Here is a 26,767-nt window from a genome sequence, read left to right as displayed (position 1 = left end):
AAGCAGTTCTAAGACAGAAGTTCACAGCAATAAAGGCTTACCTCAAAAAACAAGAGAAACCTCAAATATTCTACACCTAACGGAACTAGAAAAAGGAGAACAAAGCCCAAAGTTAACAGAGGAAGGAAATAATAAAGATCAAAACAGAAATAAATGCACTAGAGATTAAAAAAAAAAAACCAAAAAACAGAAAACAACAATGGAACAAAGAGCTGGTTATTTGAAAAGATAAACAAAATTGATAAACCTTTTGCCAGACTCATCCAAAAAAAAAACCTTTTGCCAGACTCATCCAGAAAATATCCCAAACAGAACTAAGAAATGAAAGAGAAATTACAATTGGTAGCATTGAAATACAAAGGACCCTAAGAGATGATTATTGAACAATTACATGTCAACAAATTGGACAACTCAGAAGAAATTAATAAATTCCTAGAAACATACAATCTTCCAAGCCTGAGTCATGAAGAAAGAGAAAATCTGAATAGACTGATTATTAGCAATGAAGTTGAATCAGGAATCAAACAACTCCCAACAAAAAAAGTTCAGGATCAGACAGCTTCAAAGCTAAATTCTACCAAACATTCAAAGAGTTAATCATCATTCCCTTCTCAAATTATTCCATAAAACTGAAGAGGATGGAATGTTTCCATACTCATTTTACAAGGCCACCATAACCCTGAAACCAGACAAAGGCACTAACAAAAAAATTACAGGCCAATATCCCTGATAAACACAGATACAAAACTCCTCAACAAATGATTAGCAAAACGAATTCAACACTACATTAAAATGAATATACACCATAATCAAGTGGGATTTATTCTACAGACACAAGATGGTTTAACATCTGTAAATCAAACAAGATACATCACATTAACAAAATGAAGGATGAAAATCTTATGATTGGGCAGGAAGCCTGGGTGGCTCAGTTTGTTAAACATCTGACTTTTGATTTCAGCTCAGGTTATAACCACACAGTTCTGAGATTGAGCCCGCATCAGGGTCCATGCCCAGCCTGGAACCTGTTTAAGATGCTCTCTCCCTCTCCCTCTGTCCTTCCCCTCTCACACATACACTCTCTCACACTTTCTAAAAAAAAAAGAAAGAAAGAAAACATCATATGATCGATCATCTCAATAGATGCAGAAAAAAACATCTGACAAAATTCATCATCCATTAATGATAAAAACTCTCAACACAGTGGGTAACATACCTCAACAAAATAAAAGCCATAGAAGACCAAACCTTTGCAAATATCACACTCAACAGTGAAAAGCTGAAAGACTGCCCTCTAAGATGGAGGAAGTCCTAGCCAGGGCAATTAGGCAAGGAGGGGAAAAAAATGTGGCATTCAAACTGGAAAGCAGCAGCAAAACTGTCATTAAGTGTAGATGACCTGATATTGTATCCAGAAAATCCTAAAGACTCCACCAAAAAACTATTAAAACCAATCAATGAACTCAGTAAAGTTGTATGATAATATAAAGAAATGTGTTGTTTGTATATATTAGTAACAACTATCTGAAAGAGTTATTAAGAAAACAAATCTATTTACAACTGCATAAAAAAACAAATCAAAACCCTAGGAATAAAGGCTTAGGAATAAAATTTACCAATGAGGGGAAAAACTTGTACAGTGAAAATTACAAGACACTGATGAAAGCAACTGAATACAAATAAATGGAAAGATGTACCATGCTCATGAATCAGAAGAATTAGTATTATTAAAATGTCCATACTACCCAAAGCAATCTACAGATTCAATGCAATCTCTATCAAAACCCCAACAGTATTTTTCACAGAACCAGAATACCACTACTATAAAATAGTACTAAAATTCCTACGTAACCAGAAAAGGCCCCAATTCGCAAAAGCAATTGTGAAAAAGAACAAAACTGTACATATCATGTTCCCTAATTTTAAACTGTACACAAACTATAATAATCAAAACAGTTTGGTAGTACAAAAACCATACACACAGATCATCTTAACACAATAGGGAGTCCAGAAATAAATGCATGCTTTACGGTCAATTAATCTACAACAAAGAAGGCAAGAATATACAATGTGGAAAGGACAGTCTCTTCAATAAATGGAAAACTGGACAGCTACATGTACAAAAACGAACCTGGACTATCTTCTTACACCATACACAAAAATAAACTCAAAATGGATTAAACGCTTAAATTAAGACCCGAACCCATAAAATTCTTGAAAGAAAACAATTAGTAAACTATTTGGTATCAATCTCGGCAGTATTTTTTCGATCTATCTTCCCAGGCAAGGACTGCAAAAGCAAAAATAAACAAATGAGATGACACCAAAGAGGACACCTTCTTCATAGCAAAGAAATCAATAGAACTAAACAGCAACCTACTGAAGGTATGGTTGAAAGGATATTATCAATAAGGGTTTAACATCCAAAATATATAAAGGACTCATTCAACTCAGTATCCAAAAAAATCGTATTAAAAAGGCAGAGGACCGGGGCACCTGGGTGGCGCAGTCGGTTAAGCGTCCGACTTCAGCCAGGTCATGATCTCGCGGTCCGGGAGTTCGAGCCCCACGTCAGGCTCTGGGCTGATGGCTCAGAGCCTGGAGCCTGTTTCCGATTCTGTGCCTCCCTCTCTCTCTGCCCCTCCCCCGTTCATGCTCTGTCTCTCTCTGTCCCAAAAATAAATAAACGTTGGAAAAAAAAAAAAAAGGCAGAGGACCTACATAGACATTTCTTCAAAGAAGACCTACAGATGGTCAACAGGCACATGAAAAGATGTTCAGTATCACTCATCATCAGTGAAATACAAATCTAAACCACAATGAGATAACATCTCATACCTGTCAGAATGGCTATTATCAAAAAGACAAGAAATAAAAAATGTTGGCAACAATGTGGAGAAAAGGGAACCCTCGTGCACTGTTGGTGGAAACATAAATTGGTGCAGAAACTGTGGAAAACATTATGAAGGGTCCTCAAAAAATTAAAAATAGGAACTACCATATGATCCAGTAATACCACTTCTGGCTATTTACCCAAAGGAAAAAACCCACTAATTTGAAAAAACACACGCACCCCTATGTTCACTGCAGCATTACTTATAATAACCAAGATAAGGAAGCAACCTATCGGGGGACACTGATAGATGAATGGATAAAAAAAGATGTGGAGAGATTGTGTGTATACACATATATATAAACAAATAATGGAATATTATTCAGACATAATAAAGAATGAAGTCTGGCCATTTGCAACAACATGAGTGGATCTAGAGGGTTTAATGCTAAGTGAAATAAGCCAGACAGAGAAAGGTAAATACCCTACGATTTTACTTATATGTGAAATCTAAAAAGCAAAGCACACAGCTTTTCAATGTCTTGCTCTTAATATGATCAACCAAGAACCATCCTGCATTTGAGGAAAACCACCATAAGCAAGAGACTAAGAAAAACGAATAAAAAATTACGCTGGAGGAAACAGAGATAATTTAAGACCCTTTTTTTTTTAACTTTTCATTTTTATTTAAGATGATAATACATCCATAAAACAAGAAAAAATATGAAAAAAAGGAAAACTACAGAATCAAAAAGATTCCCTGGAAATTAAAAAATGATGGCAGAAACAAAAATTCGATACCAAATACAAAATAAAATTGAGGGCATTTCTAAGAAAACGTATCAAAAAAGGAAAACAGATAGAAAATGGGAGAAAAAATAAAGCAACTTAAGTGGATGTATACAGGATGTCCAAAATCTGACTAATAAGAATTTCAGAAAGAGAAAATAAAACAAAATGAAAGGGATTAATGAAGAAAAATGTAAGAGTCTACACATTCAAAGGTCCATTTACTGTTTTAGCACAATGAATGGAAAAGACCCATACGAACCCTTACTATGAAATTTCAGAACTCCAAAGCTAAAGAAAAAGCCCAAAAGTTTCCCAAGAAAAAAGTTTAAAAGTTATCCAAAAGGACACAGAACTACATCAGGTTTCTCACCAGTAGCACGAAACACTAGAAAACAATGAATCAATGCCTTCAGTATTTTTAGGGAAAAATAGGTTCAACCTAGATTTTTATATTTACCCACACTATCAATCAAATGTGACAAGAGAATAAATACATTTTCACAATGCAAGGATTCAGAAAAATCACCTCCTATAGTGGTAAGGAAGATGAGGTGTCTGGTAAATTAAAAAACAGCTCCCCTAAAGATGTCCACATCCTAATTCCTGGAATATGTTACCTGACAGCTGTAGATGTGATTAATTCAAAGATTTTCAGATACAAACATTATCCTGTACTATGTGAGTGGGCCCAGTATAATCACAAGAATACTTGTAAGAGAGACACAAAAGGTGATGTGACAATGGAAACAGAAAGACTGGAAGATCTTACACTACTAGTTTTGAAGATAAAAGGATGACGTCAGGAGTCGAGTCAAGGTATGCAGGTAGCATTAAGAAGCTAGAAAATACAAAGGAAAGAGATTCTCCCCTATAGTATCTGGAGGAATGCAACCTTGCTAATTCCTTCATTTTAGGACTTCTGATCTCTAGAACTATAAGAATAAATGTTCATTATTTAAGCCACTAAGTGTATGCTAATTTCTTACAGCAGCCATAGTAAACCAATACAAAACACCACGTAGAAACAGAGACCACTTAAGAACCAAGACAGGCAAAGGCAAAGCACACCAACAATCAGCAGAACCCACACTATGAGACAACCATCTTGAATATTCCAGCCCAGTCCCGGCATCAGCTGAATGAAGCTGCATAAGTGCCCCAGCTGATACAACATGGGGTAGAACTGCCTAGTCAATACAAAAAAACATAATGATAACGATGACGACGATGATGATGGTATGGTATGTGAGAGTAAGAGGCACCAGATTTACCATCCCACCTGAAACAAAAGTGGACAACCCATGTGAACTAGTGATTTCCACACACTGGACATGAAGGAGCACAGAACAGTAATCCCTGAAACAGGGGACGCAAATGATGCAAGCCCTATTAACTGTCCCAGCTTACTGTCTGGAGAATTTCTAGACTATGATGCAGAGTGGGGCAGGGTACCCAGACGAAGCTTGAATACAGTTTAAAGGCATAAAATGGGAGTGATGGGAGACAGCTCTCTAGAAAGCTATGTGATAAATCCATTATTTGGGAATGCCCCCACCATCCAACCTCCTCTTAAACCAGAACACAGTCCAGAGCCTTACAACACCTTTCAGAAGACTTGTTCTGGCATCAGCACTACCTACACCTATTCCAATGGTCTCCTTTCTTGACCGGTTGTTTACTGTATCTATCTCACTGTCTCATATGACACCCCTTCTTTTATGCCTATCATTGCATAAATCACAACATGTAGTAGTTTAAAATCAATGTGAAAACATTTGGAAAGAAATCAAGATATCTGCAAACAGGGATTTACAAAAGACTAGGACCATTATGTAAGAGCAGTAGTTGGCCCGGGCATGTGCTTCAGAGTAAGTGGTAAGTGCAAATGTGGCACAATTACATAACGACAAACAGTGCAGCCTGAAGAGCTGTCACAGAGTACCACCTACAGGACACAAATGGGAAAACAGCCCTACCTTTGCTCTATCAGACCAACCAAAGGACTGCACTGTCACATCTAATCGTTTCATCAACATCCGCCGGCGGCATTCATATTCACAGGAAAGAGCTTCATTGATTCTTTCTAGTTGTTCCTAAAGAATTCAGAAACAAAAATCATAAACTTTACACTCTGTATACACAGAAATTTGAAAACTGTGGTCAATACCTCCTGATTCAAAAGATATTGTACCTGGTAACCATTTTCTGATCCCATGAGACTTTATGGTAAATTTTTTGAATAATAAAGAGTATCTGAGAGAACATTTATGATATTCAGAAATACTAACCATATGAATTAAACTCTACAACTGGGAGACTTTACCTCATCTTCAATCAAGCGTTTTAAGTAAAACATCTACTTGCTAAGTGGTCTGGACCAATAAGGAAAGAAAATGCCAAAAATTTCCACCTTGTTGGCTTTTGAGCTACTATCTTTTTCTAATCACAACTATGCTAACATACTGGGTGCTATCTATACTCTTGGACAATTAATAATCTGAAATGTCAGAACCTATTACTCTAGGATGTCAATCCATTTTAATTCTCTAAAGTAATAAAGGTATGCTACCCATTGTAAAATCTAGGTGTCCACTAATAAAATTAAGTCATATTCACTAATTGAATTACATAAAACGAATAAAGCAAGGTATTTTACCGCCTGTTCCAGATTTAAATCAATTTTCAGCAGTGGTTTTCCCACATGATTTTTCTGGACTTTTGAGAGAATATCCTTCACCTAAAAGTAAATATAAAAGATTATGAAAAAGTATATCCCTAATTTAAAACAACATTATCCTTAAAATGCTGTTTTGAATGCTGAAGAATAAGTGAAATGTTCAAGTAAAATAAATGAAATATACCTTCACATACTAGGAAAGAATATCAGCACAGTGCAGAGTATCTTCTTTTCCAGAATAAGAAATAATGTATATAGACGACTAAAGAAGTAGCTACTGAAAGGTTTTACTATGAGAATCTGTGTGGCCTTATGTGAAATAATTTGGGGAGCTTCTCCTTGAAATGGCACACTCTTATGCATGCTTCTGTATACATGCCAAGTGCAAGCATTCTGGTTTCATTGTTCAGCAAAACGCAATAGATCAAGTCCTCTAAATTATAGTCACCACATACACATTTCATGACTTTTGCAAAGCCACTAATTTGAATTACTTGCAACACTTTTGTTTTAGTAAAGAAGTTATTAGACATTTGTTTTTGCTCTAGCAATATCAGCCATTCCAATAACAGTAATTTATCCCGAACAAAACGACTGAGAAATGATAGCCTAAGTTGGGCTCACCCTAACTGAAGAAATTTTCATTATCTAAAAACAATTTCAAAACAGAATGATATATCTACAGTTTCTTAGTTATAAGGTACAATCAAGACAGTTCAGATTTTGAGGAATATCAAGCTTATTTAATGTTAAGGGCATTCTTTAAGAAAAAGTTAAAAACCGTGAACACAAAATTAACTTGGAAACTGCTGGTAATGATGGGGAGTGACTGTAAATGGACAGAAGGTTTCTTTGGAGGCTGATGGAAATGTTTTAAAATTAGATTTTGATGATGGTTGTACTCTCTAAATAAAATGCATTTAATTATCTATTTTAAGCGAGTGAACTTTATGACATGTAAACTCTACATTGAGAAAGCTATTTTTTAAAAAATTAGCTTAGAAAGGCTTGTACAAATGAGAGGCCCCAAAGCTTAAGCTCTATTAGCTTCGTGGCAAATCTACTCTACAACAATACAATTCTTACTTATTATAAAGAATTAACTTATTTTCTTAAGATACTCAACTTCTGCAGATTTCCCAACTATTGCAACCACCTCCAATTTTGATTATTTCATATGTTACTAAAAGTCTGAGTTATAACTCCTCACTCGAGAGGGATTCTGAATGTTTACCTATAACTTCTTACATGTAATCATGCTCAGTTCCATTCCCAGGATTTCAACATTGGACAACAGTTTCAGTAAGTTTGAGAGTTCAACTCAAATAGAGAGGAAGTTTAAGAGCACAGACTCTGGAGGTTGCCTGTATTTAAACTTCAGGTCTGCCACTACTACTTAGAAACTTGCTTGCCCAATTTATTCCATCTTTCAGCACCTCACTTTCCTCATATGGCTGTTGTAGATAATAGCAACTACCTCATTATATGTGACGTGAGAATTAAATGAATTATTATATGTAAACATTTACAACAGTAAATGTATATGTTTGCCATTAATATTACTATAATTTCTTTAGAGTCACACTTGAACAGCTTCAAGTTAGAAAACACTAATTTTCTTTCCCAATGGTGACAAAGCATATTCAATAAGGAATGGAGAACAAAGTCCTTTTAGGAAAATATTTGGCCACAATGGCCACAGTAGCAAGTACCTTCAGATTAGCCTGCCAGCACTTGAACGTAGGCATTATGCATAGCCTACTTCAAGTAGAGAAACAACAGGTTCAGGGATATTTTTAATTGTAACTGAGACCCATAAAAAAGAAAAGCCTTTTGGGGATCAATATGTAGAAGCACAGGAAGATTAGAAAAAGCCTAGATATCTGTCTCAAGGTGAAATTATCCCAGACATTTTAGCCAACCCTAGATCATTCTTAATCCAGAGGAAAAGAGAAAAGCATTGAAGAGTAACTTGTTAACTCCATAACACTTTTGAGTGATTCAAAAAGAGTTATTCTTTGGTCTGCAGGTTCCACAAAAAGAAAAAATGTTTTTAAAATTGTGTTTTCATCTTAATGACACCAAAATTCTGTTATGTTCAATTAAGACAAATCTTTTTATCTTTTCAGTTCCTAAATTATCAATGCAGGAATATTTTATCCAAGAATTTAGTATAACACAGCATGTATAAAAATGGAGCTTTAACCTGTTCTTGAGAGTAAGAACATTCTTTTCCTTTAAAATGAATCCTGTGTTATTCCCCTTGAGGAATCCTAGGAAATAGGCTGGAATTTGGACTGCAAGGGTAGCATTCTCTCTAATATGTGGCTCAACAGGGAAGAAGAGTAGTTTAATAATTGAAGAGAAAATTTCACAAAGTTTGAGGTACACAGCTTGTGGTTGTTTTTAACTACATCAGGACACTTATTCATTCATTTATTTTCTATACAACAAACATTTCCTAAACACCTATCCACCAGAAATTGTGATTGCTCACTGCCAAAGACAACTACATTACAATTCTATTAACAATATCCATTTTTTTAAAAATGTAGTTTGCCTTCAACTTTGGATTACTCTACTTCTTTCATTATACTACATTCTAACGTTACTTGGGAAAGGGATCCTTTAACTTGCAAAGTGATTTCTACCACAGAATACTCTTGCAAAGCCTAAAGGCCCTCACTCATTAAGATCTGATTCCTGAATATTAGCTATTGGCAAATTAAGTCACATACGCATATGAACTCAGAATCCAAAATTTACTTTACAGGAAGATAAACTTCTCTTGAAATGGAATGCATCTTAAAGGAAATATTTTCATTTTCAGTACATTTACATGTTAGCATTTAGTTCCATTTTTGGGAAATGAAAAATAAATACGATACCTTTGATTCCACTTGGTTTAGCATAAGCGGAATGTCAGAAGTTGCTGACTTGGGTACACCAAGAGTATCACAGATAGCTTCAACTTCTTGATAAATTTCACTGTTTTTATCTAATTGAGAATTTTTACGTTTCTTATTCTGTAGTATCTGTAAAGCTTGAAGCTCTGTACTTAAAAACACTATAATAAAAAAAGGAAAAATGAATAATGTTAAAACATGCAAGAACTGGGGCGCCTGGGTGGCGCAGTCGGTTAAGCGTCCGACTTCAGCCAGGTCACGATCTCGCGGTCCGTGAGTTTGAGCCCCGCGTCGGGCTCTGGGCTGATGGCTCGGAGCCTGGAGCCTGTTTCCGATTCTGTGCCTCCCTCTCTCTCTGCCCCTCCCCCGTTCATGCTCTGTCTCTCTCTGTCCCAAAAATAAATAAACGTTGAAAAAAAAAAAATTAAAAAAAAAAAAATGCAAGAACTTCTTAAAAATCCCACTTTTAGGTATATATCCAAAGGAACTGAAATCAGGATCTCAAAGAGATTTGCACTGCCCTGTTCTCTGCAGTACTGTTCACAATAGCCAAGATATGGTAACAATTTAAGTGCCCTTCAACAGATGAATAAAGAAAATGTGGTATATACATACAATGGAATATTACTCAGCCTTAAAAAAAAAAAGGAAATCCAGCCATTTGCGACCACACAGATGAAACTGAAGGACACTAGGCAAAGGGAAATAAGCCAAACACAGAAGGACAAATAGTATGCAATATCACTTTTCTGAGCAATCTAACACAGTCAAATTCATAAAGCAGAGAGTAGAATGGTGGTGGCCAGGGGCTGGGGGAGGGGAAAAACTAGAAGTTATCAAATATAAATTTCTGAAAAACAGGTGATCTGTTTTAATGAAGCTTTCAAATCAGAAGGACTTGGCAGAGTCCTCACAAGCAAAGTCTGATAAATTTTGGTCAATTATACAAGATGATTTAGTCCCAGAGACCAACTTTATAGGAAAGTGACTAATTAACAATAATACTGTATCATATACTTAAAAATTTGCTAAGGGGATGCCTGGGTGGCTTAGTCGGTTAAGCTTCTGACTTCAGCTCAAGTCATGATGTCACAGTTCTGGAGTTCGAGCCCTGCATCGGATCCTGCACTGACAGCTCAGAGCCTGAAGCCTGCTTCAGATTCTGTGTGTCTCTCTCTCTGCCCCTCCCCTGCTCATCCTCTCTCAAAAATAATCATTAAAAAAAAAAATTTTTTTTTTAATTTGCTAAGAGGGTAGACCATTATGTTAAGTATTCTTATCACAAAGACAAATTAAAGAGGGCAGGAGGAAACTTTTAAAAAATGGGATAGTACCTACTGCAGAATTTAAAGTCTAGTAGGAGAGACCTACCAGCAGTAAATCAACAATTTAAGAACGTATAAGTGTAAAAGTGAAAATATTTTCTCATATGAACAGAGTGCTCAACCCAGGGGAGAATGTTAGCTCTAACCGACCTATAAGCTGACAGAGTGGTTTGAATAACCATTGGCCTTTAGAATAGACCACCCCCCGCTGTTCACAAGTCCCTTCACTGCCATGTCATTTAATCCTTTCAATAGCCATATTTAAGCAAATTACTTAAAACTCTTACATGATTACAGTTTTGTTTTAAATTCTATAGTGTTTAAAATACTGAATTTTGTTTTTGTTTAAAGTCACGAGCACACAGGGGTACCTAGGTGGCTCAGTCAGTGAAGCATCTGACTTCAGCTCAGGTCATGATCTCGCGGTCTGTGGGTTTGAGCCCCGCATCAGGCTCTGAGCTGTCAGCACAGCTGACATCCAAGCCTGCTTAGGATTCTGTCTCCCTCTTTCTATGCCCCTCCCCCACTCACGTTCTGGCTCTGTCTCTGTCTCTGTCTCTCAAAAATAAATGCTAAAAAATTTTTTAAATAAATAAAGTTATGCACACATACTACCTACACACCCCACAATACAGTAGTTTCAACTTCACCTGAGAAATATCTGAGAAACTGTTTAAAAGTAGTTTTACTGCACTTCACTTTACTACACTTCACAAATGATTGCGTTTTTACAAATTGAGGGTTTGTGGCAACCCTATGCTGAACAAGTCTATCAGTGCCATTGCCATTTTTCCAACATTGGTCACTTTGTATCCCTGCGTCACATTTTGGTTTTTTTTTTTTTAAGCTTATTATTTATTTGGGTGGGGGGTGAAGGGAAAGACAGAGGGAGGGAGGGAGAAGGAGGGGGCATGGGCACAGGAGGGGCCAGAGAGGGAAGGAGAAAAAGAATCCCAAGCGGGCTTGGCACTGACAGCGCGGAGCTTACTCTCATGAACTGAACTGTGAGATCATGACCTGAGCCAAAATTAAGAGTTGGACGCTTAACTGAGCTACCAAGGCGTCCGTCCCCGCTCATTTTGGTAATTTTTGAAGGAGATTAAAAAAAGTGCTACTCCAGTGAACACACGAATAAGAAGGTGCAACAGCCTGACTGCTGATATGGAGAAAATTTTAGTGGTGTGAATAGAAGATCAAATCCAGCTACAACATTCCTTAAGCCAATCTAATCCAGAGCAAGGCCCTAATGCCCTTCAATTCTATGAAGGCTAACAAAGGTGAAGAATCTGCAGAAAAGAAGTTTAAATTTGAAGCTAGCAGAGGTTGATTCATGAAGTTTAAGGAAAAAAGGTGTCTCCACAGCATGAAGTACAAGGTGAAGCAACAAGTGTGATATAGAAGTTGCAGGAAGCTACCCTGGATATCTATCCAGAAGACGTAGCTAAGACAATTAATGAAGGTGGCTACACTAAACAACAGATTTTCAGTGCAGATGAAACAGCCTTCTATTGAAAGATGCTATGTAGGATTTTTCATAGTTAGAGAGAAATCAATACCTGGCTTCAAAGGACAGGCTGATCCTCTTGTTAGGGGCTAATGCAGTTGGGGACTTGAATCCAATGCTCATTTACCACTGTAACAATTGTAGGACCCTTAAGAACTATGCTACACCTACTGTGCCCGTGCTGTATGAATAGAACAAAACCTGGGTGAAAGCACATCCATTTACAACATGGTTTATTGACTATTTTAAGCCCACTGTTGAGACCTACTATTCAAAAGAAAAGATTTCCTTCAAAATACGACTGCTCATGGACAATGCACCCAAGGGCTCTTGTAGAAATGTACAATGAGAGGGGCGCCTGGGTGGCGCAGTCGGTTAAGCGTCCGACTTCAGCCAGGTCACGATCTCGCGCTCCGTGAGTTCGAGCCCCGCGTCAGGCTCTGGGCTGATGGCTCAGAGCCTGGAGCCTGTTTCCGATTCTGTGTCTCCCTCTCTCTCTGCCCCTCCCCTGTTCATGCTCTGTCTCTCTCTGTCCCAAAAATAAATAAAAACGTTGAAAAAAAAAAAATTTTAAAAAAGAAATGTACAATGAGATTAATGCTGTTTTCATGTCTGCTGACACAATATCCATTCTGCAGCCCACAGATCAAGGAGTAATTGTGACTTTTAAGTCTTACTATTTATGAAATATAATCCTTAAGGCTACAGCTGCCATAGTGATTCCTCTGATGATCCAGGCAAAGTAAATTGAAAACCTTCTGGAAAGGATTCGTTACTCTAGATGTCATTAAGAACATTTATGATTCAAGGAAAGAGATCAAAATACCAACATTAACGGGAGTCTGGAAAAAGGTGACTCTGAACCTCATGGATGGCTTTGAAGGCTGAAGACTGCAGATGTCGTGGGAACAGCAAGGGAACTAGAAGCAGAACTGAAGATGTGACTGAACTGCTACAATCTCATGACAAACCGCAACAGATGACGAGATGGATAAGAAAATGATAACTTGAGATGGAATCTTCCCATGGTGAAATACTGTGAAGATTGTTGAAATGACAACAAGAGATTTAGAATATTCCATAAATTTAGTTGATAAAGCAGCAGGGTTTGAGAAGATGGACTCCAATTTTGAAAGAAGTTCTACTGTGGGTAAAATGCTATCAAACAGCATCGCATTTTATAGAGAAAATGTTTGTAAAAGAGTCCACTCATGCAGCACACTTCGCTGTTGCCTTGTTTTAAGCAATTGCCACAGCCACCCCAACCCTGAGCAACCACCAACATGATCGATCAGAGGCCATTGGCATATAGAGTCAAGACCCTCTAGCAGCAAAAGATTACAACTTACTGAAAGTTGAATGATGGCTGGCATTTTTTTGGAATAAAGTATTTTTTAATTAATGTTCATTGGGTTTTTTTCAGACATAATGCTACTGCACACTTAAAAAAACTGCAGTATACTATAAATGTAACTTTTATATTTACTGGGGTAACCCAATATATATTACTGGGAAACCAAAAAATTAATTTGATGTGCTTTACTGTGATATTCACTTTACTGCAGTGGTCTGGAAATGAACACACACCATCTCCCACCCTCAAAGATTCTGAACCAGTAGGAGTTAAGTATGCGTATGATGTTAGACCCAAGGTGATTCTCATGGGCAGGCAGGATTGAGAGCCACTGATTTAAAGACTTTTCCCTGCAATCTACACATGATAGTCTAAGGAGCTCACAAAAAGTTAAGACAGTATGTATCAAACTGTACTTATGAAGACTATGCCAAGGTCCCTCTGATTTCAAAACTTCATTCAAACAGATCACCAGTTCTTCAAAAATGTGTACTCTGGACAGAATCTAAGCTGGTCTGCCTTTGTTCTCTGGGAACGTGCTCTATGTAATACTACAAACAAGAGTTCAGTCTAGTATTTAAAAGGCTAATCCATGCAGATGGTAAACAATACAGTGAAAAGTCTTCTTCCCACCACAGATCTTCAGATTCCCCTTCTCCAAAGGCAATCAACATTAATGTCTGGGATATCATTTTAGGCATATGTGTATGTACATTAAGAATGCATATCTACCATCCACATGCTTTTGTTTCTTTTATATAAACGAGTGTACTGCACATATCCGTATATATTTTTAAAACTTACCAATACATCTCAGAAATCATTCCTTATAATCACATTTGATCTATTTTCAATCTAATGGCTATATAGTGGCATCACTGCAAAGATATACCATTTCTATTTAACTACTATGAATAATGCCATAATGAACACCCTTTTCATATATCTGTGTACACTTAGGGAGATAAATATGTATTCCTAGTTACGGGATTTCTGAGTTAAAAGGTAGGTGAATTTTAATTGTGATATTGAGAATTTGCCCTCAAATAATTAAGTGAAATAAAATATATAAAATAAATAAAATAAAAAACTGTTCTAAGTTATTCTCTCACATTTTAATGCCTAACAGTATATGAGGATGCATATTCCCCCAAATTTGTATCATCACATTTTTTTTACTTTTTGTTATTTACTTGTCTGTTAAGTGAAAAATGGTATCCTGTCATTTTATTTTTGTAACTCTTTGAGTGATACATCTTTTCATGATTAGAAGCAATTTTTTAAAAACTTTTTTCTGTGGAGTGCCAGTTCATTTATTTCGTACTTTACGCATTTTTCCACTGAGCTTTTATCTTTTTCTTCTGGATTTATGAAAGCTCTTCACATACTAAGGACTTTGGCCCTTTATGTTTTATACATGTTGCAAACACCGCAAGAAAAGTATGAAGAGACTTACTGCATCATTACGTTTTAAACACAGAGTCAAGACAAAGACAGAAGAGATGGTGGTAAGACTGTGAACTGGTGTAACAACTCTGGAACAAAATATGGTAATATATACCTAGAGTTTATTTTTAAATGTTTATAATCTTTAAGTAAAAGTAGCCAAAAACATGAACAATGAATTAAAAATAGAAAAGAATCTAAACACCCATTGTACAAAAATGTTATGTCCATAGCATAGAATGCTCTGTAGCCATTTATTCTTTCCAAAAAAATATTAAGTGATGGGGAAATGCTCACAATACATTAAATGAGAAGGAGGAAGACAAGGAGCTGCATCTACAATAGGCTCTTAATCTTACTTACATGTGTGTGTACAAAGGAAAAAGAGAAGGAAAAGAAAATAACACCAAAAACAATTGATGATTCTGAGGAGTGAGATTATCAATGATTTTCTTCTTAACAATTCTCTATACTTTGTAAGAATTCTATGATGAACATATAATTTTAAACACACAACATAAAATTTACCATGCCATTTATAAACATACAACAGCATTAAGTATATTTGCACTGGTAGGCAACCATCACCCAACTCAAAAACATTTTTATCTTCCCTAACTGATACTGTACCTGTTTAACACTAATTCTGTTTTGCCCCATCTTCCAGGCATACATTTTCATCATCAGAAAAAATTATACCAATTTCTCTTTTACCTCCTTATTTTTACTTGTACCAGAAACCTGTATTGCTATTATTGTTCAGATTTTCAGCAGATAAGGCAAAAAGGGAAACACAATGGAGCACACAGTTCTCACTGATAGAGCGCCCATGTTCCTCTGGGCCAAGGCTTCTCAGCTCCCTTTCTGTCCCCAAGGGTTACTGTGCTCTCCCATCACTAACAATGGTTCCTTAAATCAGTGACTCCTACTGAATGGGAGGAAGATGGGGAAACAGTATAAGAAAAGGGTGTTGGGAGGCGGGGGGAGGGGGGAGAACGACATAATTTTTATCCCCTGCAACCCATACAAGGCAATTCAAATGTCAACACTTCTATCACCACCACTTAACACTTATGATTTCTGCGCAAATTAAACAAACACTACAGCCTATGAGGAATATATCACATGGAGTTTTTTATAAATGGTACAACCTGAAATAACAGAAATCTTCAATAACAGATGCTAGAAAAATTCTTTCAAATGACCACTGTCTGTAGAACTTTGAAAACAGCATGAAATTAACTGAATTTTAAAAATGTTTAAAGGACCCCAATACAAATAAATGGATTAGTTGTGGTAATTGTTTGGATACAGGGTAATCTATATTCCAAACTCACCCCTGACAAAAACAGGTCACACTCACTAGAATTCAAATGGCCAGAGGGCACAATCGTTTTAAAAACTGATATAACCCTAGTGCCTAGAGCAGTTTCCAGTTTAATAATAGATCAGTAAATATTTTTGAACCAACTCTCATTCAATGCCTAGCACTAAAAACAAGATCTAATAATGCACTTAACTGCCTAGTTTCAGAGTTTTTTGTTTTTTTTTTTTAATTTTTTTTCAACGTTTTTTATTTATTTTGGGGACAGAGAGAGACAGAGCATGAACGGGGGAGGGGCAGAGAGAGAGGGAGACACAGAATCGGAAACAGGCTCCAGGCTCTGAGCCATCAGCCCAGAGCCCGACGCGGGGCTCGAACTCACGGACCGCGAGATCGTGACCTGGCTGAAGTCGGACGCTTAACCGACTGCGCCACCCAGGCGCCCCCAGAGTTTAAAGAATAAACAGGGCTCTAAATGACCAACCTATTCATTTAGGTATAAATGCTGAGTGATGAATTACATGAAGAAAAAACTACTAAAACAGTATGTAAATCACAAACACAGCATTCTACAATGGCCAAATAAATCTTAAGTGTTAGAAATCTCAGCACATTAGAATTTATACATTTATGTAAGTATTGCTAAGTCAGCTTCATATTTTAAGTCAAATATTAAAATCTTTTTAACATACAAAATGTCCAAAACTTCATTAATCAAATTTCTAAATCTTGAACGTAACAAAAACCACATCAAACACATGAGTTTAAATGTTCAAAGAAAGATAACTTACATAGAAGCTTCAAACAGTCATCCTTCTTTTTTAAACGGTCCTTAATATCTCCTGATATGAGTACAGAATACGGACATGCCATTTCTTTTAAAAACCCACTTATCTCAAGCTGGAAGCTTTCTAGATCATCTCTCCCTTTAAAAAAGAAAAACCATAAAACACTTACCGAACATTTTATCATATAATCTGAAACTATAAAATCTACCGCTAGTTGATTTCAATTTTATACTTAATTAAAAATTTTCAATTTGACGTAAAATCCTTACATGTGTGACACCCCCATGCTTAGGTATAGATAATCAATTTCTACATAAAAAAGGTACACTTAAATTTAAGAACTTAAGTATCTAATCATGACATAAGTATTTTTATATTTCAATCCCTGTTTTCCAATGGACTTTCCACAAAAGCAGATAAACTGGAACTATTTTACGTCAGTAAATGAAATACTGAAAGTGTTACTGTGACTATAATAACTGGCTTCACAGCAAATGATGTATTTCTATTGTATTTCTATGGATTCAGATAAAAAATGCAATCATTTGAGCTTCACTGCTTATCTTTCTTTCATAATCTAATGATGTATGAATTTGTGCCACATTTTTTCAATTCAGCTAATTTTACTTTGCTTCAAGGGAATTCTACTGGATTTGTCAAGAAAGGAAAACAATTTAAAAGGACAGCTCCAGAAGAGAAGGTTACTTTGTACCCTATCAAGTGCTCAATTTTTTATTTTTCATTTTAATTTGCTATCTGAAATTCCACCAAAGAGCCACAAGGACTCCAGTTACCAAGACAGTAACAAATTAAACAAACATTTCTGATCTAGCACAGGAGTTTTTTAGAGAAGTATTTCTACGTGAATCCATGTCCTGAATTACAGGCATGGTAATTCAATTTAAATTAGGAATTACATGTACCTTAACAACAAAAACAAAACCTAAATTCAAAGTAAGCAATATTCAAAAATTTAACCTTTTAAATAATCAAATTCAGACTCTACTTTCTCTGAAGAATGATACTAAGGTTAAGATCGTAAACAGTTGTTGTTTATAATCTTATATAAATTTAAGAACCAATTTTGAATTACTATAAAATTTAACCCAAAGGTATTCAGTTTCACATACTGCAGTTCTTCATAATGTTACTGATTTTTCTTTGCGGGCACATTGCAGGTAAAACTATAAATCATAAGCCATCATTTCATTTTACTACCACAGAAAAACAAAATACAATGGCAATACCAGCTGAAGTGATACTTTCTTCCAAGTTGCACAATGATTTTATCTGAGAGCCTAACCAAACACAGAGCTCTGAAAATTCAGGCGAAGACAGTCCACCCTCTGCTGCCTTGGTAAGGGCTTGCTCTTCTAACAGTGGTCCCTTGTACCTAGAAAGAAAGACGTAAAAGGTGTAAAAAAAAAAAAAAAAAAAACCAAACTGGTAGCACTCTATATATCAAGGCCTGGGGCCTATTTTTATAAATAAAGTTTTACTGGAACATAGCCAATAAATGTATCCATTTACAAACTATCTCTGGCTGCTTTCATGTTGCAACTGCAGAGTTGATAGTATGGTCAGCAAAGCCTAAAATTACTATTAGGTCTGTTATAGACATGGTTTGCCAATTTCTGCCCTATTTAATTGGCATTTGACTTTTTGTCAACATTTTATCATGTTTTAGTAACATTATTAACCAATTTTAAGATAAATATTACAACTAACACAAAGTCAAATAGAGCAGTCTAATAACCATATACTAGTTACAAAATAAGCAAAAAAAATTTTAGCAAAAAAAGAACAGACACAAATTTTATTTTATTTTTTGAGAGAGACCAAGTGAGCAAGGGGCAGAAACACAGAATCCCACAAAGCGCAGAGAGATGGAGACAGGGAGAGGGAGAGAAGCGGGGCTCATCCAAGGCAGAACTCAAACTCACTAACCTTGACACCATGACCTGAGCAGAAGTCAGAAATTTAACTGACTGAGTCACCCAGACACCCAGATGCAAATTTTAAATTAAAAAATTAAAACTGAAAAGGACCTGCGTATGAGATCATTTTAACCTAAATCATTTATTTTATAATTTTGTACTTTTAAACATTGCTACAAAATGTATTTGAATAAACCTAAAATTTTCTAATTTTATATATTAACTTCATTGAATTATATACCAGTTTTCTACTTTTATTGTTCTTCCTGCAACTATTTTTTTCCATTATAAACTTTTAGATTTTAACATATTTAAATTTAAACCACTGCCACTTATGTATGTATGTATGTATGTATGCATGCATGTATGGATACTTAAATTGTCCTACCTCTGCTTAGTGGGAGCCCATTCATATTGGCCACGGAATCCTTTTATTCCCTGTATTCTCTGAATTCTTTCCTTGCTTTCTATGACAAGATGTTCCTGCCCTATACCTGTAATTGGCCATTTCTCCAAAAAGCCCTGATTCTTTTTAATCATACTTAAGAGTACACAATCTGATACTAAAGGTAAGTCATTGTATATGTATCTTTTTAAGAGAAATTACATCAGGAGTTCACATTGCTATTTCTAATTCAAATTTAGAATTGTAGGATATTTACTTATTCTGTTTTACATTTCTATTATCTCTCAGAATGAAATTCTGGTTTGTAATGACATTTACAGAATCCTACTACACATAAAAATAGATTTACAGATAGCTTCAGAATGGGAAAATCAAATAACAATAAAATTACTGAAAACAATTTTTTTTTCTCTTTAGAATATATTCTATTAAGGGGCACCTGAGTGGCTCAGTCAGTTAAGCGTCCAACTCTTGGTTCTGGCTCAGGTCGTGATCTCAGTGAGTTCAAGCCCCACATCAGGCTCAGTGCTGCTGGTACAGAGTCTGCTTGGGATTCTCTCTCTCCCCCTTTCACACTCGCGCATGCTCTCTCTCTGTCCACCTCAAAATAAATAAATAAACTAAGGGCACTTGGGTGGCTCAGTCAGTTAAGCGGCTGGCTTTGGCTCAGGTCATGATCTCATGGTTCATGAGTTGCAGCCCCCACCAGGCTCTCTGCTGTCAGCACAGAGCCAGCTTCGGATTCTCTCTCTCTCTCTCTGCTCCTTCCCTGCTCACTCTCTCAAAAATAATAAATTAAAAAAATTAAAAATAAATAAATAAGCTGAAAAAAAAAAGAATATATTCCAGTAAGGATGTAGGAAAAAACAATCCCTTTCCATGGGATGAAACCACCTACTCCATATACTGGTAAACATTTGTTTCATTTTGCTTTCAATTTTCAGCAATTTTTCTTGCTTTGATTTCATTTTATTTACTTTTGCTTTATAATTATGTAAAACATGTACATTATTTCAAAGTCTAATTTAGAAAACCAGGAATATTCAACAAACTTAGCTTGCAATCTTAATCTTGTTCCCTCTACTCTGTTCCTTCCTTCCCGTGCATGTTTATTAGGGGTGGTCATTCCATAATGTTTTAAAATATAAACGTATATATACTTTTTTAGGTAAAGGCAGTCTACTACACACTGTCCTATTCCTTGCTTTAAACACATACACACTCATACACATACATTTACATATATAGCAGACCCAAAAACAAGGAGTTAGGGGTGCCAATCCTAACCCTGCATATAACTTTGGACTCCTGAAAAACATAACTACTAATAGCCTACTGCTAACTGGAAGCTTTACTAATAATATAAAAAGCCAACTAACACGTACTTGGTATGTTATTATGTACCACATACATATTCTTACAATAAAGCAAGCTAAAAAAAAAATCATAGGAGTTTTACAGTATTATACATGTATTTTTTTGAAAAAAGTCCATGTACACATGGACCCATACAGTTCAAATCCATGTTGTTAAAGGGTCAACTGTACTGGAGATCAGCAGAGACACTGCCCAATTATTTTACAGTTATATAGTACTCCACTGTCAGGAGTACTAGGCCCCCAGTTAAGGACATTTGGGTTATTTGTAGTATTGTGCTATCAGAAAAAATTTGGGGTGCATCTGGGTGGCTCAGTCAGTTGAGCATGTGACTTCAGCTCAGGTCATGATTTCACAGTTCATGAGTTCAAGCCTCACATAGGGCTCGCTGCTGTTAATGCGCAGAGCCCACTTGGAATCCTGTGTCCTGCTCTGTCTGCCTCTCCCCCACTTGCACTGGCTCTCTAGCTCTCTCTCAAAAATAAACATTAAAAAAAAAGAGAGAGAGAAGAAAAATTTAGCAAATTTTTGTCAGTTTTTACCTGCGATAGATTTCTAGAGGTCAGACTGTTGGGTCAAAGGGTAAATGGATATCTAACTTTGCTAGATATTATTAAATATTCCTCTACAGGGGCTGTACCATCAAGGTGTAAGAGTACCATTCCCACACAACTCACCAAAGTTGTCAAACATTCAGATTTTTGACCATCTGGTATCTCAATATAGTTTTAATTTACATTTCTCTTAAAAGCAAGGCTGTACATCTTTTCATATGTTTAAAGGCCATTTGCGCATCTTTTTCTCTGAATTCTCTGGTCAGAGCTCATGAAGGTATTTTCAAATCCCCATTTGCAGGTAAGAAATTAAGGCTTTGGACACCTGGGTAGCTCAGTCCGTTGGGCATCTCACTCTTGATTTCGGCTCAGGTCAAGATCTCAGGGTCATGGGATCAAGCCCTGCATCAGGTTCCACAATGTGCAGAGTCTGCTCAAGACTCTCTCTCTTCTCTCTGCCCCTCCCCACCCCAAATAAAAATTAAAAAATTAAGGCCTAATGAGGTTAAGGTACCTGCCTTAAGTAGCAGGCTAGGCACAGTAATTGGCAAACATAGATAGATATATGGTACAGATATTGATAATTATATTTATTCATAAATCATTTAGCCTTTACAGTAATGCTTTGGAGTCAGCATTATCTCAATTCTATAGGATCAGAAGTAACTAGGTGATGACTCTAGGATTTAAATCCAGATTTGAACCCACACACTCCACATGAAGTCACACTTCTGTCTATACTAATAAGGAAACTAAGCAAATAACCTGGCCAGGTGATGCAGCCAAGTAAAGGCAGAGCTAGGACTAGACCACTGCCCCTGTTCCTATAGGCAAGACTGGTTCCTCCATATGTTACCTTTCCTCCAGATCTTACAGTGCCTCTTAGTGAGATTGAATAGGAAACATCTTCTTTCCCCCTACTTGCTTGCACTTCTGCAGTAAAGAAATAATCATAAATTCTTAAATAAATTTAATTAATTCATATCATTGGTGATAAATTATTTTTAACTGATATGCCACTTATAAAATTCAATTAAAACTTTTTAAATCATCAAAAATAATTTAGAAGAGAAAAAAACCATAAATCTCAATGCCTCAGCTCATCACATGAGGTAAAAAATAAGAACAAGAAAAAGTGCATTTAACCAAACTGACTAATAATAATCACAGTTTTAGTAGTAATACCACAAACTGCTCTTATGGTAGGCCAGTGCTGTGTGCTTTATGTATTTAATTTAATTACCTCATTTAATTGCCACAATATCCTATACGATAGGGATTATTATATGCTCTTAGTTCTATGTATTTTTATGTAATTAAGAAAGTGCTATTATTCCAAACACTGGGGACACCTCCCCTAAGCCTAGACTTCCCCACAGTTGCTGGTCTGGCCCTGCTTCAATCTGGGTGATCCAAATCTTCAAGTCCATTAAGGCCATTGGCAAACCTCCACAAATACACAGCCACTGCCTAATTTACTTTCTCTTTTCCATCAGCCAACATATACAGTATGAGAACCTTTCCTTCCCCCTATCATTTACACACCCTACTGGCTTGCCTCTAATCCAGCTCTCCACTTCCTGCATCCCAGACTCTTACACTAAGTTTCATCCGTGAACAACAACTCTCCTACACTGTCCCTCTCTTCTCAGAAAGATTATCCCTGCCACCTCTAGCTTTGGTGATTTTACTCTCAAGTTCTTCAGGAGCAGATGGTAAGGTTTCTGTCCTTTTTGCTTCCCCAAACAGCATCCATATCACTGCTTCCCCATCATCTTATAAATATTCCTGGTCTCTCTAGATTCAGGCCAGTCAGATTTGCCACCCTCTTTCTCTTGTGGTTTTCACCTATTAATTGTTTGGACACTCTCCAAAATTCCCTGCTCTCAGTTTTCCTCTCCATCCCTATTTCTGCCATTGATCTGTATGTATACCCTATACAATAACCTCAGCTCTAATTCCTGAACTTTGTCTTTTCCGACCTTTGCCACTTCATGTCAGTGAGCCACCCCTTAGAACTTACCATCACTGGGAACTACTCCACCTGCAAAATCATTAATTCAACTACAACCTACTACCTATCCTTGGGCTTGCCCTTTTGACCACTCACTGACAACTATTCTTGGATCTCATCTCTACCTCCATTCCATTGGTCCCTCCATAATCTCTGTATTGACTAGCTCTCTGCTGTCTTCATTTTCTTCCCTGTCCAATTTAGATTCCAAGGTGCATCCTTTCATTTTGGTTCAATAAATACTTACTGAAGAAATGAGTCATTGATACCATCATGTTCTTCAGTTCCAATATCCAAGCAACCACTAAGTTCTGCAGTGCACTTCTTTCCATATCCACTTCCACAAAGCACCCATCACTTCTTGTCTTGACTATTAACTAAATTCTCCCATCCATTCTCCACCTTACTGAGGTAACTCTTGAAACTGGACATCTGTTCTCTCCCCTTTTTATTTAAAATCCTTCAATCATGCCCCACTGCTGTTACGACAAAGAACAAAATCCAGAACACAGCCTAAAAAGTGTTGCATGCCTTGGTCCTCACCTAACTCTTCAATCCAATTTTCCACTATCTTGGCCCTTGCTCTCTGCCCTCCAAACAATACAGCAAGCTTCTTTCCACTTCAGGGTCTTCCATTATTTTGTTCTCGCTTTAAGGACACCCTTGTTCTCCTTTCCCATCCAACTTCACCTAGGTTACTCCTGTCCTGCTCCTACCCTGCCCTTACATAGGTCCTCCTGTCATGTTATGCCACCCTTTTTTTCCTTTAAAGCATTTAATACAGTTTATCATGTTTGTGTGATCACGTCTGTTTCTCCACTGGACTGTCCACCCGGACAGGGCTCAATTCTATTTTGCTCACCACCGACTTCTCAGAACAAGGTGCAACACAGAGTTGTGATCAGTAAATATTTGAAATAAACCCCCTTCCATAATGGTGATTCTCAAATAAGCTGTGAAGCTTTTTCAAAATATGCATGCCTGTATGCACCCTGGAAGATCATGATCCAGTCAGTCTGGTACATAACAGCCTGGAACATTTTATTTCACAAGCTCCATACATGATTCTGATGTACAACCAGGGCTGAGATCTACTCTACAAAATCAGACTGTCAAAACTAAAAAAGAACTCTGAAATCATGAGCTTGAACTCATGAGGAAACAGTTATTCCTACCCACTTTTCAGTATATCACCGAACTGTTCTTTCACACAGATTTTCCCTTTTAATTCCTCCCTTTAATTTCTAATTTTACTTGATAAAGTACTTTCACTGATACCCTCAGTGTTTTAATCACAACAGAAAATGCATTATTCACAAACTACACGGATATTTTAAAACCTAGTGCTCAATTACAACACACATTTTAAGTAAAAACTGCTTTCTGTATTTCATTATCATTGTAAGAAAACTCAAACTTCAAAATCATGTCCTCACATATTCCAGGAAAAATCAGTTCTAACATACGTAAACTTTTATTTTCCATATTGAATAATCTGAAACTAGTTTTCCTTGATGAAAGTCAAGGTTATAGCAAACTTAATTTTTCAAAACACCTATAATAGGCACAATTAAAGGAATGAAAGAAGAGAAAAAAAGCACTGACTTTCTCTTTTTCATAAACTATTCACATAATCATACTATTTTTATCTGGAGTACTCAGGATCTCAAACTATTTGGGGCCTACACACTTCTAGTAAGTATTTTAACTTCTTGTTTTGGCTATTTCTGTAACCAAATTAAGTGAAAATTTCCAAGAGATTTCACAGAGTAAAAATACCCCTTAAATAATCTGACTCAGTTCTTTCATTTGACAAACATTTATTCCGATCTACGAAGTGCAAGGCTCTGTAACACTGCCAAGTAGGTATTATTGGGGTCCAAATGAAGCAACTGACAGAAGAGCAAGTGCAGTTTTAGAAAAAAATAATAATAATAAAGTGGGTGGAGGTTTCAAGCTTCACAATAGAACTGCAAAGACACAGCCTATCCCATTCAAGAAACTCCAGCACGTGGCAGGGCAAACAACTGCGCAGATGGTTCCAATCTCTAAATTTAAGTAAGGAGTATTTTTTGACTCCCAACTATCTGGCCCTATCTCTATCTCTGTGCATTCTCTTTCTTGAACTTTTTTTCATTTACCCATTCATCGAACCGTAATTTATTGTACAGGCCGCCACTGTAGGACGTTGCTGGGAACAAGACAGGTAAGGCGCCTGACTTCCTGGAGCGGGAGGAGGTGGGGGCACTGCGAGAGAGGATAAATACACGGGGCAAGGTAGTTTGGGATACGGACAACAGCTGGGAGTAAAAACAGAATGAGGCTGAGGGAGACTTTGCACCTCATGATCCCCGTGCTTCAAAGCATTAACATCATTCTAGGAGTTCTCATGGCACTTAGTATCCTGAATTGTAAATTCCAGTAGACTCTTTGTAGCCCCAACTATGTGAGCTACTAGTAATCTGAAAACGGTCTTTTTCCTCTGCCTTAGCACATAAACATGCGTTAATTAATACGTATTAACACTACGGCCGTATGTTAAACGAACGGATGAAACGGTAGAATGAATGGACCCACACCAACTTAAAGACACTTTCTACGGTCAAGGAAGCAGGAGATTCGCTCCCGAACCCTCATTAAGCCACAGGTTGTACATCGCAGGGACAACAGTCCCCAGCCGCAGTTGGGGTTCCAGCACCCATCGCCCCGGGGCGCGACCACTACGTCAACAAAAATACCAGCCGCGGCGCAGGGACACGCTCCTCGGCGAGGCTGCCGCTAACCTGGCTTATCCGCGCCAACGCCGCGGGGCCCGGCTGCGGAGTTTCGGGGCCAAGAGTTTGGAAGAGGGGGCCACGCGCCCCAGCTCGCCGGCCCCGCTCCACCCCTCAAACGGATTTCTCTCCCGCCTCCCTCTTAACTCCGTCGGCGCCGGCGGGAGCGCGGCTGGGAAGGCCTCCACCCAGCTGCCCGCGCCCAGCAGAGGCCCACGGGGAGGAGACCCCAGCGGCCAAACGGAGGGAGAGCTTTACGTTTTCAGGGGAGGGCGTCCCTGGGAATACTCACCCCAGCGCCTCCAAGGTGTCCAACACGTCCCCTTCCATCGTAGGTTCGGGACCCGACTCCGGCCCTCTCATGGTCCTTGGGCCCAACGCTGTTCGGCGCTCTAAGAAGCCCGCCGGAAACCTGCGTCACGGCGCCAAAGTTCCGGGTGGAGTCTCCGCCAGGACTGCTTAGGAGCGCCGCTGAGTGGGGGCGTAACCGTTCCGGCCGGAGGCAATCGGAGCTCTGTGCCTGAAACCGCTTTACGTAACAGTGCGAAGTTTTTTTAATTACGGTAAATTATAGTAATAAAAAGATTTCTTTGTGCTGGCTCTTTTCTGTGTTGACATCAATCTTAGGAAACATCGTGATTCTACCCAAGTTGTTCTCAACCTATCAGACTCCAGACCTTTTAGTAACAAAAGTCCTGAAATGAAATCATTATCTGGAGTAAAACTGGTATATAATATTACGTATCAACACCTATA

General features: G+C 37.4%; 1 protein-coding gene across 1 annotated transcript in view; it reads right to left on the bottom strand.

Moving 5' to 3' along the window:
- The window catches only part of TSLIG3B (tRNA splicing ligase complex subunit 3B), a 37,116-nt gene extending 10,660 nt beyond the window's left edge, over positions 1–26,456 (bottom strand). The window contains exons 1-6 of the mRNA XM_086710333.1: positions 26,304–26,456; positions 18,197–18,342; positions 16,953–17,087; positions 9,191–9,369; positions 6,282–6,362; positions 5,602–5,718 (exon numbers count right to left, since the gene is read on the bottom strand). Of these exons, the coding sequence (XP_086566459.1) occupies positions 5,602–5,718; positions 6,282–6,362; positions 9,191–9,369; positions 16,953–17,087; positions 18,197–18,342; positions 26,304–26,374 (729 nt within the window). The 5' untranslated portion in view covers positions 26,375–26,456. The remainder of the gene's footprint in view (positions 1–5,601; positions 5,719–6,281; positions 6,363–9,190; positions 9,370–16,952; positions 17,088–18,196; positions 18,343–26,303) is intronic.
- Between the last annotated feature and the right edge of the window lie 311 nt (positions 26,457–26,767).

This window comes from Puma concolor, chromosome B3 (genome assembly GCF_028749965.1).
Source record: "Puma concolor isolate L17-30 chromosome B3, mPumCon1.1.hap2, whole genome shotgun sequence".
NCBI lineage: Eukaryota > Metazoa > Chordata > Mammalia > Carnivora > Felidae > Puma > Puma concolor.
The sequence above is the reverse complement of the archived record's forward strand: the minus strand, read 5'-3'. Positions and strand labels throughout refer to the sequence as shown.